The 16,819-nt window shown below is 36.6% G+C and overlaps 1 protein-coding gene across 2 annotated transcripts in view; it reads right to left on the minus strand.

Moving 5' to 3' along the window:
- Ercc6l2 (ERCC excision repair 6 like 2) overlaps positions 1–16,819 on the minus strand; it is a 95,035-nt gene that overhangs the window by 49,412 nt on the left and 28,804 nt on the right. The window contains exons 7-12 of one of the 2 annotated variants that reach the window (XM_021180506.3): positions 15,273–15,413; positions 12,519–12,632; positions 11,115–11,234; positions 6,957–7,028; positions 6,209–6,354; positions 1,626–1,721 (exon numbers count right to left, since the gene is read on the minus strand). In XM_021180506.3, coding sequence (XP_021036165.2) covers positions 1,626–1,721; positions 6,209–6,354; positions 6,957–7,028; positions 11,115–11,234; positions 12,519–12,632; positions 15,273–15,413 — 689 coding nt within the window. Of the gene's footprint in view, positions 1–1,625; positions 1,722–6,204; positions 6,355–6,956; positions 7,029–11,114; positions 11,235–12,518; positions 12,633–15,272; positions 15,414–16,819 lie in introns of those variants that run through there. The other variant, XM_029468330.2, reaches the window with a different exon arrangement.

Raw genomic sequence — 16,819 nt, forward strand, 5'->3', positions numbered from 1 at the left:
GACAGCATTTTCAACAAATGGTGCTGGCACAACTGGTTGTTATCATGTAGAAGAATTCGAATCGATCCATTCCTATCTCCTTGTACTAAGGTCAAATCTAAGTGGATCATGGAACTTCACATAAAACCAGAGACACTGAAACTTATAGAGGAGAAAGTGGGGAAAAGCCTTGAAGATATGGGTACAGGGGAAAAATTCCTGAACAGAACAGCAATGGCTTGCACGGTAAGATCAAGAATTGACAAATGGGACCACATGAAACTGCAAAGCTTCTGCAAGGCAAAAGACACCGTCAATAAGACAAAAAGACCACCAACAGATTGGGAAAGGATCTTTACCTATCCTAAATCAGATAGGGGACTAATATCCAATATATATAAAGAACTCAAGAAGGTGGACTCCAGAAAGTCAAATAACCCCATTAAAAAATGGGGCTCAGAACTGAACAAAGAATTCTCACCTGAGGAATACCGAATGGCTGAGAAGCACCTGAAAAGATGTTCAACATCCTTAATCATTAGGGAAATGCAAATCAAAACAACCCTGAGATTCCACCTCACACCAGTCAGAATGGCTAAGATCAAAAATTCAGGTGACAGCAGATGCTGGCGAGGATGTGGAGAAAGAGGAACACTCCTCTATTGTTGGTGGGATTGCAAGCTTGTACAACCACTCTGGAAATCAGTCTGGCGGTTCCTTAGAAAATTGGACATAGAACTACCGGAGGATCCAGCAATACCTCTCCTGGGCATATATCCAGAAGATGTTCCAACCGGTAAGAAGGACACATGCTCCACTATGTTTATAGCAGCCTTATTTATAATAGCCAGAAGTGGAAAGAACCCAGATGTCCCTCAACAGAGGAATGGATACAGAAAATGTGGTACATTTACACAATGCAGTACTACTCTGCTATTAAAAAGAATGAATTTATGAAATTCCTCATGACTCTTTTATTCTATTTTTTGTGAAAATGTCTCATAATTCTTACTTTCTCTTTTGTAATTAAAATCAAAACGTTAAGTGAGTTGTACTAGAAAGATGGTCTGGATTTCAATGCAGGCCATAGGTTTATTCAATTACTTCCTGTATTGTTTTCTATGGAAATCTAGGATTACTTGATTGGCTCCACTGAGTCTAACACACCAGGAACTTCTCTAGTCTCAGTGTCCTACTGGTGAGACGGTTAAGGAACCTAGTCCAGACAACCTAGTGAAAGCATGGAGTGTAGAGAGGAATCTACATCAGTCTCACACTACTCTTAGTTTCCCACACCCCACAAGTTGTCACTCCATGCCAACAGCTGTCAACTGGCCGTGTCCGTTCCGTTCCGCAGACTCCGACCTTGGCTTTTCTCTGGTGAGTCTCTCTCAGGAGTCTCTCAGATTTTCTGAATGACCAGTAACAAACGGTTCTACTTTATTTGTTATTATGGTCGTATGTCACATTAGTAGGATTTGGAGATTGGAAACAAATGGCTACTAAGAAGTTTAGGGTCATTTTTAATATAAATTTTCACCAGTACCCACCTTTTCTAACTAGTCCTATAAGCAATGTAGAAAGTTCAAGGCTAAGTTTTAGATTGCAAGAATTCACAGGTCATTTATATTTTGTCAGTATCATACCTGTCAACAGCTTGAAGATCGTTGGCTGGATTCCAAGTTGGATCAAATAATATAACAACGTTGGCACCAACAAAATTGAGACCTAGTCCACCAGCCCTGGAAAGAAAACAGGATAAACTGTTGTGAGGGATGGTGGTACACATGCAATCTCAGCACCCAGGCAGAAGCAGGAGTCAAAGTTCCAGGTCAGTTTAGGCTATACAGTAAGACCCTGTCTCAAACAAACCAACCATCCACAACAGAACAAACCACGGTGCTATAACTCAACGATACCCATTTTCTGCAATCAATATAATACTATACTGCCATCTTTATATAAGAGTTGATGTTTCAAACAGAAATATGCTTATATATTTATGGCATATTCTTTTTCTACAATTCAAGAAACCCTTTAACAAATTGACCATTTGAATCCATATACATAGGTTAATATGCTAGTTTTCATAATTTTATATACTCAAATACCATTTCTATAAGATTATCAAATACAATTAAAAATAATTTTAGTATCTTCTGAAACAAATAGAAGTTATAGAAATGTTTGTCCAATAAACCTAATACACTGGTTCCACATAAATTTAGAACTCAATCCAGGAGTGATGTGATTGCACTGCACTCACACAAGTACCAGGAGTAATGTGTGTGCAATACACTCACTTGAGTGCCAGGACTGATGAGTGCATTATACTCACATGAGTCTGTCTTGTGTAACAATGGTTATGGCCTTTTCAAGTTGTGAATTTTTTAGTTTTGCATTCCCTTTTTAACAGTTAATTTACAATAGTGATAAAATTATATACAATTTAAAATGAACATTATTTTATATATATATACATACATACATATATAAGCAGAATACTATTCAGAGGTAAAGCAAAATGAAGTTTAGAGATTTAAAATGCACTTAGACTATTAAGGAAGATCACATAATCGCAGAAAGGAAAAAAAAATCTCACATATTCTTTCTCTCATACATGGAATCCAGCCAATAATATATGTAAACAAATGTAAAACATGAAAAAAGGAGAACAAGAAAGGCTACAGATACAGAGATGAGGAGGTGATGGACAGGAGTCATAAGAGATGATGTAAAGATAATTATTCTTCTAGTGCTAAGCCTGTCGTGGATATTGGGTTTTGGTGGTGGATAAATGCATAAAATATGTTCAATGAAGTGTAAAATTTAATGTGAATCTCCACAGCGTCTGTTCTGAATGCCTATTCTGTCTAGCAGCTCACTACATTTTATAGACTTTGGGTATGGCTAATTTTGATGTGTGACATTGAACAAAAGGAACAGCAAAACTGAGTCTGAGGAAAAGAGCTTTTCTTTTCTTTTCCTAACTCTGTCTCTTAAGCCTTTCGCTTACCAGTTTGCTACTCTGCCACTAATGTCATCCTACACTCAGACCATTGGCACACCGATGCTCATTGTCTAAAGACAAAAGTTGGTAATAATACTCTTCGATAATACTTGTACCAAATGGAAAGAAATTCACATTGACTATGCATCCTCTTCACAGAGCTAGATATTTTCATATCTTCAATCCTCAAGATACATCTGGTCTTTTTTTTCTTCTCAGACACAGGATCTTACTGTGTAGCTCTGCTGTCCTGAAACTCACTATGTAGACCAGATTGGCCTGTGTCTGCCTTCCAACTGCTGGGATTAAGGGTGTGCATCAATTGGCCTAGCTTTCTTCAAGGTAAGTTTAAGAACCAAACATTTTCCAGTTAGGCACAAAGGATCTCCTTAAATAGGCCGAGTCTGTATTCAAACTGAAGCATACTCTTAAATATTAGTGCTCAAGATAAATTGAGTTCTTTCTTCTTAAAATCACTTTCCGGAGTTGATAGCAAAAAGATTCCCGAGAGACCTAAACCAAAGGCAGAAAGGTGAGACAGGGAAAGAGCTTTGAAAAAGAAGACAACACTAAAATCGCAGTATGGAAAAGTCAGAATGAACCTGGGAGAGATTCAGCTGCCCAGAAAGTAGAAGTTATAGGAGCGCCTGATTAATAACCTTCCAGCTGTTCCAGGTAGGCTCCTGATGGAGGAACCAGGCATGGACTCATCTCAGACACCCCAGGGAGCTCAAAAAAGTCCTCTGCTAATTAGGGGAACAATCTTCTAAGGGACTGAAAGTACAAATGACACCTGGCTGGTTAAAGCAGAGGCAAAGGCTTTTAGAAACAAAGAAAATCGTTAATCTAGATCTCTGATGCGATGATTCTGATATAATACAAATTAAAGCCTACTTGTAAGTCATGTGGCTAATTACAAGGACTTATTTAAAAGCAATGTAATATAATTGTTCACTTCAGGCTAAGGACTAGTTTTTGAGACAGAAATCTCATGACCATGCGTACTGTCTGTGTCTAAGAATGTCTTCCACACTCTACTCTTGTCCCAAGTGAACATATCAATTTTAACTACATTTAATGTTAGACAAAAATATCTTTAACAAATTGCATTTTATTATTATGTATTTAGTATTATAATAGGTCAAATTAAGTATCTGTCTTAACAGTGCATCCAAAAAACCTAATGAGTAGAAAGGAAATATCATAAAGATACTAACTTTCCTCAAGATCACTTATAAACTCAAAGATTTTAATTTACAACAACAAAAACTTGTAATCCCAGGTGGGAGAGATATGTAAATATAGTACTCATCTATAAAATTCTCCAAAAAAGAATTCCAAGAAAAATGACAGATGAATTTTCTTTAAACATGTTTTAAGAGTATTAATGGAAATCTAAGAGTTAAGGTGCTAGTATTCTAGGAAAGAAAGATAATCCAGAAAAAAAAATAAGATTAGAAAGCACAAAAAATTTTGGGTAAAAATATGACTGTTTCAAACAAAATAATCTACAAGATTAGAAAATGGCATTTTCACAGACTACAGAACAAGGAGTACAAAATGTAAAAAATCTGACTTAAAGAATAATACATGAACATTTACTGCAAAACTGAGAAAGCAAGAGGACAGCAGGCTCAAGGCCAGCAGTGATGCATGCATCACCTAAAACAGTGGTTTTCAACTTGTGGCTTGTGACCCCAGAGGACATTGCATGTCAGATAGCCTGTGTATCAAGTATTTATATTACAATTCATAGTAATAGCAAAATCACAGTTATGAAGTAACAAAAAATAATATTATGGTAGAGGTTCACCACAACATGAGGAACTTTATCAGCAGGTTATAGCATTGGGAAGGTTGAGAACCACTGGTCTAAAACAAAACAACAACCAAAGAAAGTGGACGATAAGGGGAGTAATCCCCCATAAAAAAGATCAAGTGAGAATCATCTGAGTCAAATCCCAAAGAAAGCACACAGAAAGTGGAAGGAAAGGAAGCTGTTTAAAATAAGTATAAAAAAGCATCTCCCCCAAATGGAGATGACATGCTTTCAGGCTGCGGCACAACACACGGCCATCCCCCAGCGTAAGACTCAAACATCACTGTTAAGTTTCAGTAGATTGCAGAGGGAGAAAGATTCTTAATAGACCTAATGAGGATCAAGAGCCAGAGTGGTATTTAACAACACTAGGTACTAGACTAGAAATTACAGCAAACAATATGCAAAGAAGATGATAGGGTAGATTTGTAAATATCTAATAGGATTTTTAAAAATGAAAGATTTTTATGTCAACGTTAGGAATGTGTTGTGCATGTAGAACTTTTTCAGGCACAGTGAGAACAGAGCTGCTGGCTGTTTTCAGCTGGGCCTGAGGTGGTCATGATGAGTTCTGCAGTGCTGGGACCTCCATCCAGTGTGTTACACGTGACTGAAGTTAAGAAGGTTTATGCTGGAGCTTAACCGAAGATCACTCAGTGCTGTGTATGTAAGGACTCGGGCGAGGGCATGCTGGATTTCATCCGCAGCAATGAGAGCTTCTCTCCTTTACTCAGCTGCAGGGACTCCACAGAATAGCCCATGGCAATCACACCACGGCAGCGTCACCCCTCATCCCCACACTCATTTTGAGTTCTATTTTTGCTCTTTGCAGTTTATTTCTAAAGTCCTTTGGTTCTCTTTTTGAAAACAGTGATAACAAATCTATAAAATTTTCACATACAATGCCAAAAAATAAAGTATTTATTATAACCCAAATATCTTCCTTAGGTGTTTCTACTAACTGACCTCTTTCTCAAAAGAGTGAATTTTCTTTAAGCCATTCTAATTAGAGATTCATTAAGTAGGTGCTGGAACAAATTTATTCCTTATGAAATCCAACAGCAGCTCCAGCTGGGACAAGGCAGAGAAGGCAGCAGTGGCGAGCTCTGAGTAAGAAATCCAACTGTTCTGAAGGTAGGGCACTCACACTACCCAGGAACTCTAGGAGTCAACATTGCTGCTTTTATTCTTATCTTTTAATCCTGTCTTTACAAGGGGAATTCCAGAATGATAAGAAAATAAAGAATTGTTATTCTGTATATAACTGACAGTGTTTTAACTGTTTCTTTAAAATCAAATAAAAAAAACAACATAAGCCTATTTATTGAAAATTAATCTCAAAATAGTTTAGAAATCAACCAGATGAAATCAATCTATCATGTTTTATTTATTTTTCTTACATTGTGGAGACAAGACAAATGTTCACATCTTGTGAACTGTTAAACTCCTTCACAATCTTGAGCCTTTCCTCGGACTTTGTGCTTCCATCGAGTCGTCGGTAATCGAGGCCCGAGGCCATGCAGTACTGCTGCAGCACATCCAGCAGCTGCAGGGAAGAAAGGCAGGGAAGCTAAGTTCTGGTCACAGGTTCTGTCCAATCACGGTGTGTTGACTGATGAGCACTGACCACTGGACTCACTGTTTCTTCTACTTAATAAGCAATCACTATGGAGTCCTGGCTGCCACTCTGTGGGAGACTGATTCCCTAATGTGTGCCAGGCCTAGGGTCTATTTCCAGTTCCAAAAAATACTTTTCCTCCCCTTTAACCCATGTATTTCTTTCTGTTATTCTAAAACAAGCAATCTTTTCTTTTTAGCAAGCATTTCTTTAAAAACAACAAACTGAAACCAAATAAAAAGAAAATCATTGGTCAAATAATTTATTTAAACCATTTTTTGTCATTTTCTAAACTCTAAAAATCCTAAATATCTCAAAAGAACATCAGCAGAAAATACAGCTCTACCTTTGAGTTTCATAGGATGGTGGCCATCCCTGTCTATAGCACATAACTAAATGTGCTGGAAAGGTCATTCTCCCACCACAATATGCCATGTGGATGAGGAAATAGACAGTAATCTGCTACTTCCTTGTGCTTAGTGCCTAGACACCCAAGCCAACCAAGCAAGAACACTGTGGATGGAACTCACCTTGGTAGAAAAGGAGAAGAGAAGAACCTTATCTCTTTGTTTCCTAAAATGATTCAAAAGCTGCTGGAGGACCTGGGAAGGAACACAGGGTATCAGTAGGTCAGTGCCAACTACAAAATTACACATACAGAAAACATTGGAGATTTCCTGAAAATGTTCTATACAACACTAACCACAGTCATCTCAGCTAACTCCCGTTTATATATTCAAAATTAACAAGTACACTGTTTACCACACCAAATGCTATTTATCATCCTGTTTGTCAGTAAGGTGGTAAAGTTCCCAAAGCCTGCTTCTTTTCATCTGGTTGTACTAAAAAGAAGCATTTCAGAAGCTGGATTAATTTAATTTTCAGAATACACTTTTATACCCACAGTATGTTAAGACTAAATTAGCAAAACTTACCTTTTAGCAAGTTAATGGCTTTCTAGACAGACGACATGCAATGCTTGCAGTTGCTTCTCTGCAGTTTCTGAGAGACCTGATGCTCACCTCTTAGACACACATCTCTTTTCACTGTTTATTTACAGTCAGCCCTGATTTCCAGATATGATTTTGACCTCAAATTGCTTAATAATCTGCCCTCATACACAGTTCTTTAGAGAGGAAGCAACAGTCCAAAGATGGCACAGCAGCAGCAGAAGCATTCCCACACTGGGAAGACAGAGCACCATGAAAAGGCAATCCCAGAAGGGAAGGGAATTTTCTGTACCAAGTTCAGTAAAACTTGGTACAGAAATAATATTTTGAAGGAAACAATTTCTTTGATAATAAAGGTATAAACAGAAAATATACTCAATACAACAATCTCTTCATAGTTTATCTAATAAAGACTTCTTTCAAAATTTGAGTCTTAACCTCACTCTTTGGGGGGAAAAATGCTTTGGAAGTTTTTTAAAAATCTTCTCAGATGGTGAGTAAAACTGCCATAGTCTGAGGAAATATTTTAATACCTGGACAACATATAAACTTTTATTTACATTTAGTTTTATTTTTAAATGAAATAACTGACTTTATGTAGAACATACATTTTAATTTTATATTATATAAGACTACTGCTTTTAATTGATAGACATCAATTTTTTTTTTAGGTTTTCAGTACTGAGTATAAGTGTAGAAATCTCCCACATACCACACCTCATCTCTCTTTTTGCAATACTGAGGATCAATCCATAGCTTTGTGCATGCCAGATAAACACTCTACTGCTGAACTATATCCCCATATGCCTCCTATGAATGTTTATATAAAGCTAATGTTACTAAAAATATGATTATCATTATTATTTATGAGGTATCTATACAACTCATTAAGAACACTGACCTTTTATTAACAGCTTATGTTATTGTCCAGTGTGTATTAGAGTTCAGTCATTTTGTTTACAGCTCCGAATTCTGATGAATGAATCTTGACGTTTTCACATTACAACATCATAAAAAATAGTGTTACTGCTTAAAAGTCCCTGATGTTTTACTCATTATCCGATGTTTTATCTTCTCCCAGAACCCCTGATCTGTCTCTGTAGTTTTTCCTTTTCCAGAGGGTCACAGATGGAATCACACAGCAACACAGCATGTATCTTTTCCAGGCTAGCTTCTTTAATTTAGCAATATACATTTAAGAGTTCTCCAAGTGCTCTACTTTTTTTTTTTTTTTTTTTTTTGAGAGCAGGTCTCATGGTGTAGCTGTGTCTGGCCTGTAGCTTGCTATGTAGACCATGCTGCTTTGTAACTGAACGAGATGCACCTGCTTCTGCCTCCAGAGTGATGGGATTAGAAGCATGCACCACTACATCTTACTCAATTTTTATTGTTAAAAACCATTCTATTTTTGTACCACAGTCTATCCATTTGCCTTTTGAAGGACATCTTGATTACTTCCAAGTTTTGAAAATTATGAATAAATTTATATGGGGCACTTATGAGGGCATAAGTTTAGTAAAATTCACTAAATTTATTTCTTACATAAATAACCAAAGAATGTGACTAATGGATAACATGGTAAGAATATTTCATTTTCATATTTTAAATATCAAACACATTTTAAAAACAATGTAACTGACATTACTGAAAGTGAAAGTTTTGACAAATCACTACACTATTCAGAGGGACCAACTCACTCTGCAGTTTCACCTGTGCTGAAAGAAGGTCCACAGTAGCACCTGGTGCTGCCAGTTGTCTGGACTACGCCACCTTAACAGGCGTGCAGTGTTCCCTGTCTTATTTGTGCAGGTGTAACAGTGGGCAGCATCTCCTCTGCACTTACTTGCCATCTGCACTTCTTTTGGTAGTAAGTTATCTGTTCAGACCCTTCCCCATTTTTAAGCTAGATCATCCACTTTCTACTACTGAGCTTTAAGAACACTCTGTATACTTTGCATACTGGTATTCTTCATTATTTTCAGAAGATATTCTGGTCTGTGCTTGTCTTTTTATTCCCTTAGAAGATGGTAATGTATTAAACCAGCAATAGGCTGAACAGAAATCTACTCTTGTCATTGGCTATAGCTTCAGATCTGTTGTAATTTGGGGTATTTAAAAGTGAAAGCAAAAGTAAGTAATAAGGAAAATTTTTTCTGATTGCAGGTCTTCATTAGGTTAATTTAAAGAAAAAACCCTCACTAAATGAATAATAATAAATTTCATAAATAATCATAAATTAAATAAATAATCATAAATTTGTGACATATCACCTAATGGATAAAATACATTCTAAACTAAGTGGGTACAACTTGTGATTATTCCATTGACAGGTAAGTGAAGTAAGTATGCCACTGGCATCAAAAAGTCATTGTTATAGTTCTAAGGCGATGACAGCTAAAACAGTCATTATGTGCCCAGAGCCTCTGCAGTTGCAGGCTGAGCTACAAGCTAAGCAGAACCAGAGCTTATACACAAGTCAAGGACTTAAAGGTCTTAACCTCACAGGCAATAAGTCTATAATAAGCCTATATAGGCTGTATATCACTAAATCAGTATAAATCACAGATAATGATGTTAATCAAATGTTGTAAAAATAGTCCTACAATATATATCCCCAGCTATTACTGTCAAGATCTGTTTGACTGACAATCAGTTAGAAATTGCAAATCAGCTGTTCTCCATAGAAACCAAGATGTCTACCTAGCTTCCAACAAACAAAGTCAGAATAAAAATAAAATTTAGCCAGGCGTGGTAGTGCACGCCTTTAATCCCAGCACTCGGGAGGCAGAGGCAGGCGGATTTCTGAGTTCGAGGCTAGCCTGGTCTACAAAGTGAGTTCCAGGACAGCCAGGGCTATAAAGAGAAACCCTGTCTCAAAAAACCAAAAATAAATAAATAAAATCTAATCATCTTAACTATACAGTATAATTTCTAAAAATAGAACTCTAAATGAATCTGGATTTTATATGTTGAAATTTCATAAAGAGCAGGTTATTATATTTTAATTACTTGGAATAAATCATGATATTCTCATGAATACAAACTAACTGATTTTTATAAATAATTTTTAACTCAATCCTTTTTACTACTTCCACCTATTTTGTTTCACTAAATATCTAGGTTTTAAGCAACTAAATCACATTAAGCTTATCTACATTAACTGCTAAAAATATTTCTAGATAAAACAATAATTGACTAATTTGAATTACTCCCGTTTTTTTTACCTTTGCCAAAAAAATCTTACCTTATTCTTAATTATAGTTTAAAGTTGGGAACTGTGAAGCCATAAATGAGGATTTTTGATAGCTATTGAGGGATTAAACAAACTTCTTATAGGAGGCCAGAGGGTAGCTACTACCAGTTCACACTACTATGACAGGTAATGCCCAGATACCTAGGTCAGGGCTACAGAGCCTGGGCTTGCTTTCCACACCCTTCCCCTTCACTAATGCAGTACCAAGAACAACATGGCCATAGGTCAGTTCCAATGCGCAGAACAAATGTTGTTACCTTGCAGTTTTACTATTTAGGTCAGCAAACAAAATTTTAAGGCAGAAGATTCAATTTATATATAGAGGCCTTGCCCCTGTTCATATGTGATAACAACATACACTTTAAATGTTCTTCAGCCCAATAGACTAGTAAGGAAAAGCTTGATGCATGTTTGATGCAACTGCCACTAAGAACCCATAGTGTGCTCTGATCTATCTGTATGCACACTGAATGAAGAATACATACCTTCATTTTCCCACTATATTTAGGGTCAGAAAGTGTTTCAAAGGCTGCATCTTTGCTTTTCTGCACAAAATCTGGGAATCTGGAAAATACCCGATCACATATCCTCTTGATAATTGTTTCCTTAAGAAAGAAGAAATTTCAATGCATATTTAAACCTACAAAAAATAAAACTTTATAAAAATTTTCTATTTGTGAGAAGCAGAAATGTAATCTACCTTCTTTAAGTGAAATTAAGAATTCAGAAATTCCTAAAGCTATACGTTAAACATGTATGGTTTTGATGAATTCTTGATATTATGAATACAGACACTATAACATTACTTCCTCAAGATTTCAAAAATAAGGAGACAAACATTCCCTAAAAAATAAATAATACTATCCAAAACTACTGAATCAGATTCTTATAGGTTTCAAAATTAAACACACTAGCTACATCACAAGAAAATATTGCTAAATGAAGATGAGCCCTTATTACTAACGTTGTGCTCTAGAATAAGACACAATTGCAGTTACCATAGCAAATGCTATTTAAAATTCAACTTGGATTTTGACAGCTTAGAAAACAGATTAAACAAATATAATTAAACACAATATTAGGAGAGTAGAATTGACTTATCGGTTATCCAAGTAATTACACCAAAACATAAACACTATTAGACACATAAAACAGCTATTACTTTAAAGTCAAGCTTTTTCTGCCTGATTAAAAATATAAGTGCACGTTTCTCGATACTTAAGTTTTACTTTAAAAATTATTAGTACTGATGTTGAATACTGAACTCAGCACCTTGCACATGCACAAGGCTGTGTAATTCAACTACTAAATTTTAAAATAAGCAAATCAGATGCCTCTGGAAAGAAGCTGTGTCTGGCTGTGATTGACTGACTGATGAGAGCTGAAATATTGGGGAGAGATTGGAATATTACAGGTTCAGAAGTTAATTATCTTATGTTGGGTGGAGTTTTAACCCACATCGCTAACAGCCATTCCTTGCCCACCTCTGTGTCAGAACTAATGTCCTGTGACTAACAGAATAATCCTTTGGAATATAATTTCTATCAATCCAAAAGCTAAGAATGTTATCAGACAGGATCCTGGACATACAGAAAAGCTTCCCCCATCTTGTTGTACCCATCTCTCTGATGTACCTACCAATATATTTTAAAAACTCCTCTATTTCTGACTTTCTTCAGCAAACTAAAAACTTCATAAAACCACTTCCATGTTAAAAATAGTGATTTGGTGTAATCTAAATCTCTGTTCCCAGGCTCTGGCCACTAAAATGGCTCTGGGATAAAATATCTCTTACTCTCTTTTAGATGAGAACTATGATTTTTGTGTCAATAATATTGTATAGTATCTGTTTTATATAAATAGTATCACAAAGACATGTAAAGTCCAACCTGATGTTTGGAGGTGCTAGCAGCCTGCAGCAGTGCAACATGGTTAGCTACTTTCTGAAGCACGGTCAGGTAACTAAGGCACAAGGTCCTCACTGTGTCACCCCGTGAGTTGGTCTGTAACAGAATGGTCAGAAAACACAAACAAGAAAAGCATTAATAACACAGCTATATGACCAATTGTAAGATGCATCACTTAGTACTCACTGTCTAATTATCTAAGACAGTAAAGGCCAAGTACTTAGAAGGATATCCATGATTCGCTGACCTGGAATCACTTGTGATGATGTAGTGACTATAATGTAGTAATGTTTACTTAATAAAAGGGAAGCATTATTTATAATAGCCAAAAGCTGGAAAGAACCCAGATGTCCCTCAACAGGAATGGATACAGAAAATGTGGTACATTTACACTATTAAAAACAATGAATTTATGAAATTCTTGGGCAAATGGATGCATCTGGAGGATATCATCCTTAGTAAGGTAACCCAATCACAAAAGAAGTCACTTGATATGCACTCACTGATAAGTGGATATTAGCCTAGAAACTTAGAATACCCAAGATACAATTTGCAAAACACAAGAAAATCAAGAAGAAGGAATACCAAAGTGTGGATACTTCATTCCTCCTTAGACTAGGGAACAAAACACCCATGGAAGGAGTTACAGAGACAAAGTTTGGAGCTAAGACGAAAGAATGGACCATCCAGAGACTACCTCACCTGGGGATCCATCCCATAATCAGCCACCAAACCCAGGCACTATTGCATATGTCAGCAAGATTTTGCTGAAAGGACCCTGATATAGCTGTCTCTTGTGAGGCTATGCCAGTGCCTGGCAAATACAGAAGCGGATGCTTACAGTCATCTATAGGATGGAACACAGGGCCCCCAATGGAGAAGCTAGAGAAAGTATCCAAGGAGCTGAAGGGGTCTGCAACCCTATAGGTGGAACAACAATATGAACTAACCAGTACTCCCAGAACTCGTGTCTCTAGCTGCACATGCAGCAGAAGATGGCCTAGTTGGCCATCATTGGGAAGAGAGGCCCCTTAGTCTTGCAAACTTTATATGCCCTAGTACAGGGGAATGCCAGGGCCAAGAAGTGGGAGTGGGTGGGTAGCAGAGCAGGGTGGGGGGAGGGTATAAGGAACTTCCGGGATAGCATTTGAAAAGGAAATAAAGAAATTATCTAATAAAAAAATAAAATAAAAGGGAAGTCTTCATTCTGGATGGGACAGTGACAGAAAAGTTCCCATTAAGGGGGTACTAGGAACAACACTAGGTAAGTCACAGTGCTCTAAAGAACACTTTACTCTCTACTTACGTTGTCACAGCCTGGAAGAAATGAACATATTCTAAAGAAATACTTGTCTCTCAATCTATCAGACTATTGAAACAATGGAATACAAGAAAATGGGAATTCCCCCAGGAATCTCACACAGTTCTAACTTGTCAAATCACATCACAGACTGAAGCCCAGGCACTGATGAATCAGTGGTGGGCGGGAACTCACTTTGACTGACACTGCGTACATGTGTACATCCTCTGCCTTCTATTTAAACTTGATCTCCCTTCTGGACCCTGAAGATGGGCTTGAGGAATCTGCTGGACCCTTGTCCCTCTTCCCAACATATCTGAGCTGAACAAATCTCCTTTTTCTGCTTTCCATTTTTAATTTTGCTTTTTAAATTGTATTACTGATGAGTAGCCAGACCTGACTTGTGGAACAGGTTATGGCCCCATAATCTGATAACAAAACTAACTGGGAATGGAAATGATTGAAAACAGCAAAACCACTTAGGTAGAATAAAAAGCAATCTGAATAAATACATAGGGTCCCTGTAATCATCACAGATATGTGACAGAAGAGGTTAAAAAAAAAAAGAGCAAGAAATATAAAGAGCAGATAGAAAAACAAGTGACTATCCCTTAAAAAGCATTTTGTTCTATTAACCCAAATCTCTACTAAATGGACACTGTGACTAGTAGTCACATCTTCCCAGCAAGCAGTGAATCATTCTTACAAGCAGTGGTGGGAAATTTGTGAAAAGAAAAGAAAAATTAAGACAAAAGTAGACTACTTACTAATATGAAGTAAGAAGATACCAATTTGAAGTTTAGTTTCTAAACTATGTTTTATAGCTATTTGAATATTGTATTTTGTATGTGGTTCTTAAGCATTGTAAAACATTATTGGTAAGTTGTGTTTACAAATGCGTATGTATGTGATGCAGGCATGTATGTGCTATGGCATGCATCTGAAGGCCAGAGGATAACCTTGTTTAAAAAAGATTTATTTATTTATTTTATGTATGTGAGTACATGTCTCTGTCATCAGGCACACCGGAAGAGGGCATCAGATACTATTACAGATGGTTATGAGCCACCATGTGGTTGCTGGGAATTGAACTCAGGAATAGAAGAGCAGTCAGTGGTCTTAACTGCTGAGCCATCTCTCCAGCCCCAGGGGGTTACTTTCAAGAGCCAGTTCCTGCTTTCTACCTGTTTAGAAGCAGGTTCTCTTACTGAACCATAAGCTCCCAGGATTCTCCATTCACACTCAGATCTTGTGAGGGAGTGGTGGGATCACAGAACCTTTTAATGCACCCCAGGTGGGCTCTGGGGATCAGACTAAGCTGTCAGGCTTAGCCCCTGGATAACTTTTTAAAAACACTACTTCTGAAGTTAAAGAAATGAAGAAAAGTGGTGTCACTGACACAAGAGCAAACTGTAGAGATGAATGGAAATGCTTGCCTTGTAACAACACTTTCTGCGCTTCTGGCCACTGCCACAGGTACAAGGCTGAGAGGATGTGAGGATCAGAGCCACATCTTCTGTTTCTAACACTGTTTGGTAGACAGCTTTCTGGAAGTCTGTCAAAGAACAATACACCATCTGTACACAAAGGAGAGGACAATTATTAGGATTCCTGTAGTGATGAGAAAAATCATCACAACGGGCACTGGATTTGACAAGGGCAACAGTGCTATCACCCACACTACCCCTGCTTCTGTGTTTATGACAGTCACCTTTCCTCCTCATCCCACTTGATACTGTACATATAAGTAAACCTTATCGTTTGTTCTTGTTTGCTCTTAAAGGAAAAAAATTACATGAAAAACAAATAATGTGGCTTCCTTATACATTCTCAGTATATTGTGGGTCTCCTTAGACATTTCTATCAGTTTATCATGGAAACAAATCACAATAAGGTAAAACAAAAGATTTAGAACATTAGTATAAATTATAAACGTTACTGAATACTGAAAAACTGACAAAAATGCTAAAAATTTCATAATATGTTAGCTGCTTGCTTTGAGTATCTTGCTATATATTCTAAAATTAGTGAGGAAAATAATTAAATATATGCAAAAGCAAACATAATTTTCTATTGTATATCCAAATTCAAGTACAAAATATTATAACAAAACAATTCTGCCAAGTTATAAAGAACACAATTTCCCTCTTACTTCTGGCAGCACTAAAAATTAATAAAATTCTTCTAGACATGTATGTAACCAGTGTCAAAATCAAATTTATTTATATCAGGCCATAAAAATGTGAGCAATAAGGAACAGTATTTCCTTATTTTTAAGTATTTCTAATAAATATTTATATAAATACAATGGGAGAGTATTACAAAAAAGTATGCATTCAGTGAATATAGGAATGTCTTTAAAAACAATGCTACAATTTAAAAAACATGTCTACAAAATATAATTACTCCTTGATGCTTAGTCATGAATATAAAAGTACGTAAGTACGTAACAGCAGAAGAACACAGAAGATAACAGTCAGTGACTAGATATACAGTGCATTTACTATGTTAGTACTCAACACTAACAGTTACTAAGCATTTCTTACGTGTCATGCATTTCAGAGCAACCATGTGAAGCCCATCTGACACCATTGGTTTCACTTAAACAACACTGGTCTCAGTGGGCTGCTCAACTGAGGAAACCTTTAACTGGAAGAGTCAGAGCCCAAGTTCTAAATCTTTAGGCAAAGTTCTCGCTTGATGTATTTATTTGTATTATTCTTACTTAACAGATTGCACACACATGCTTGTACATACACACACACCTCTGCATGCAACATTTTAAAAAACAGAGGTTCATAAAGTACTCTAGCATAATATTTGCTTTAGATAAATATCAAGTCACATATTATCAATTTTCTCCACCTCCACACCAGTACCAGCCTTTATTTTCAAATCTATTTTTATAAGGTATCCTAAGATTAGAGTACATTTGATACTATCACCACAGCACGAGTTAGATTTGGCTCATAATAATTTACAG

The sequence above is a fragment of the Mus caroli genome, unplaced genomic scaffold (genome assembly GCF_978045245.1).
Source record: "Mus caroli unplaced genomic scaffold, Mus_caroli_1 scaffold_15, whole genome shotgun sequence".
In the NCBI taxonomy this organism is placed as follows: Eukaryota; Metazoa; Chordata; class Mammalia; order Rodentia; family Muridae; genus Mus; species Mus caroli.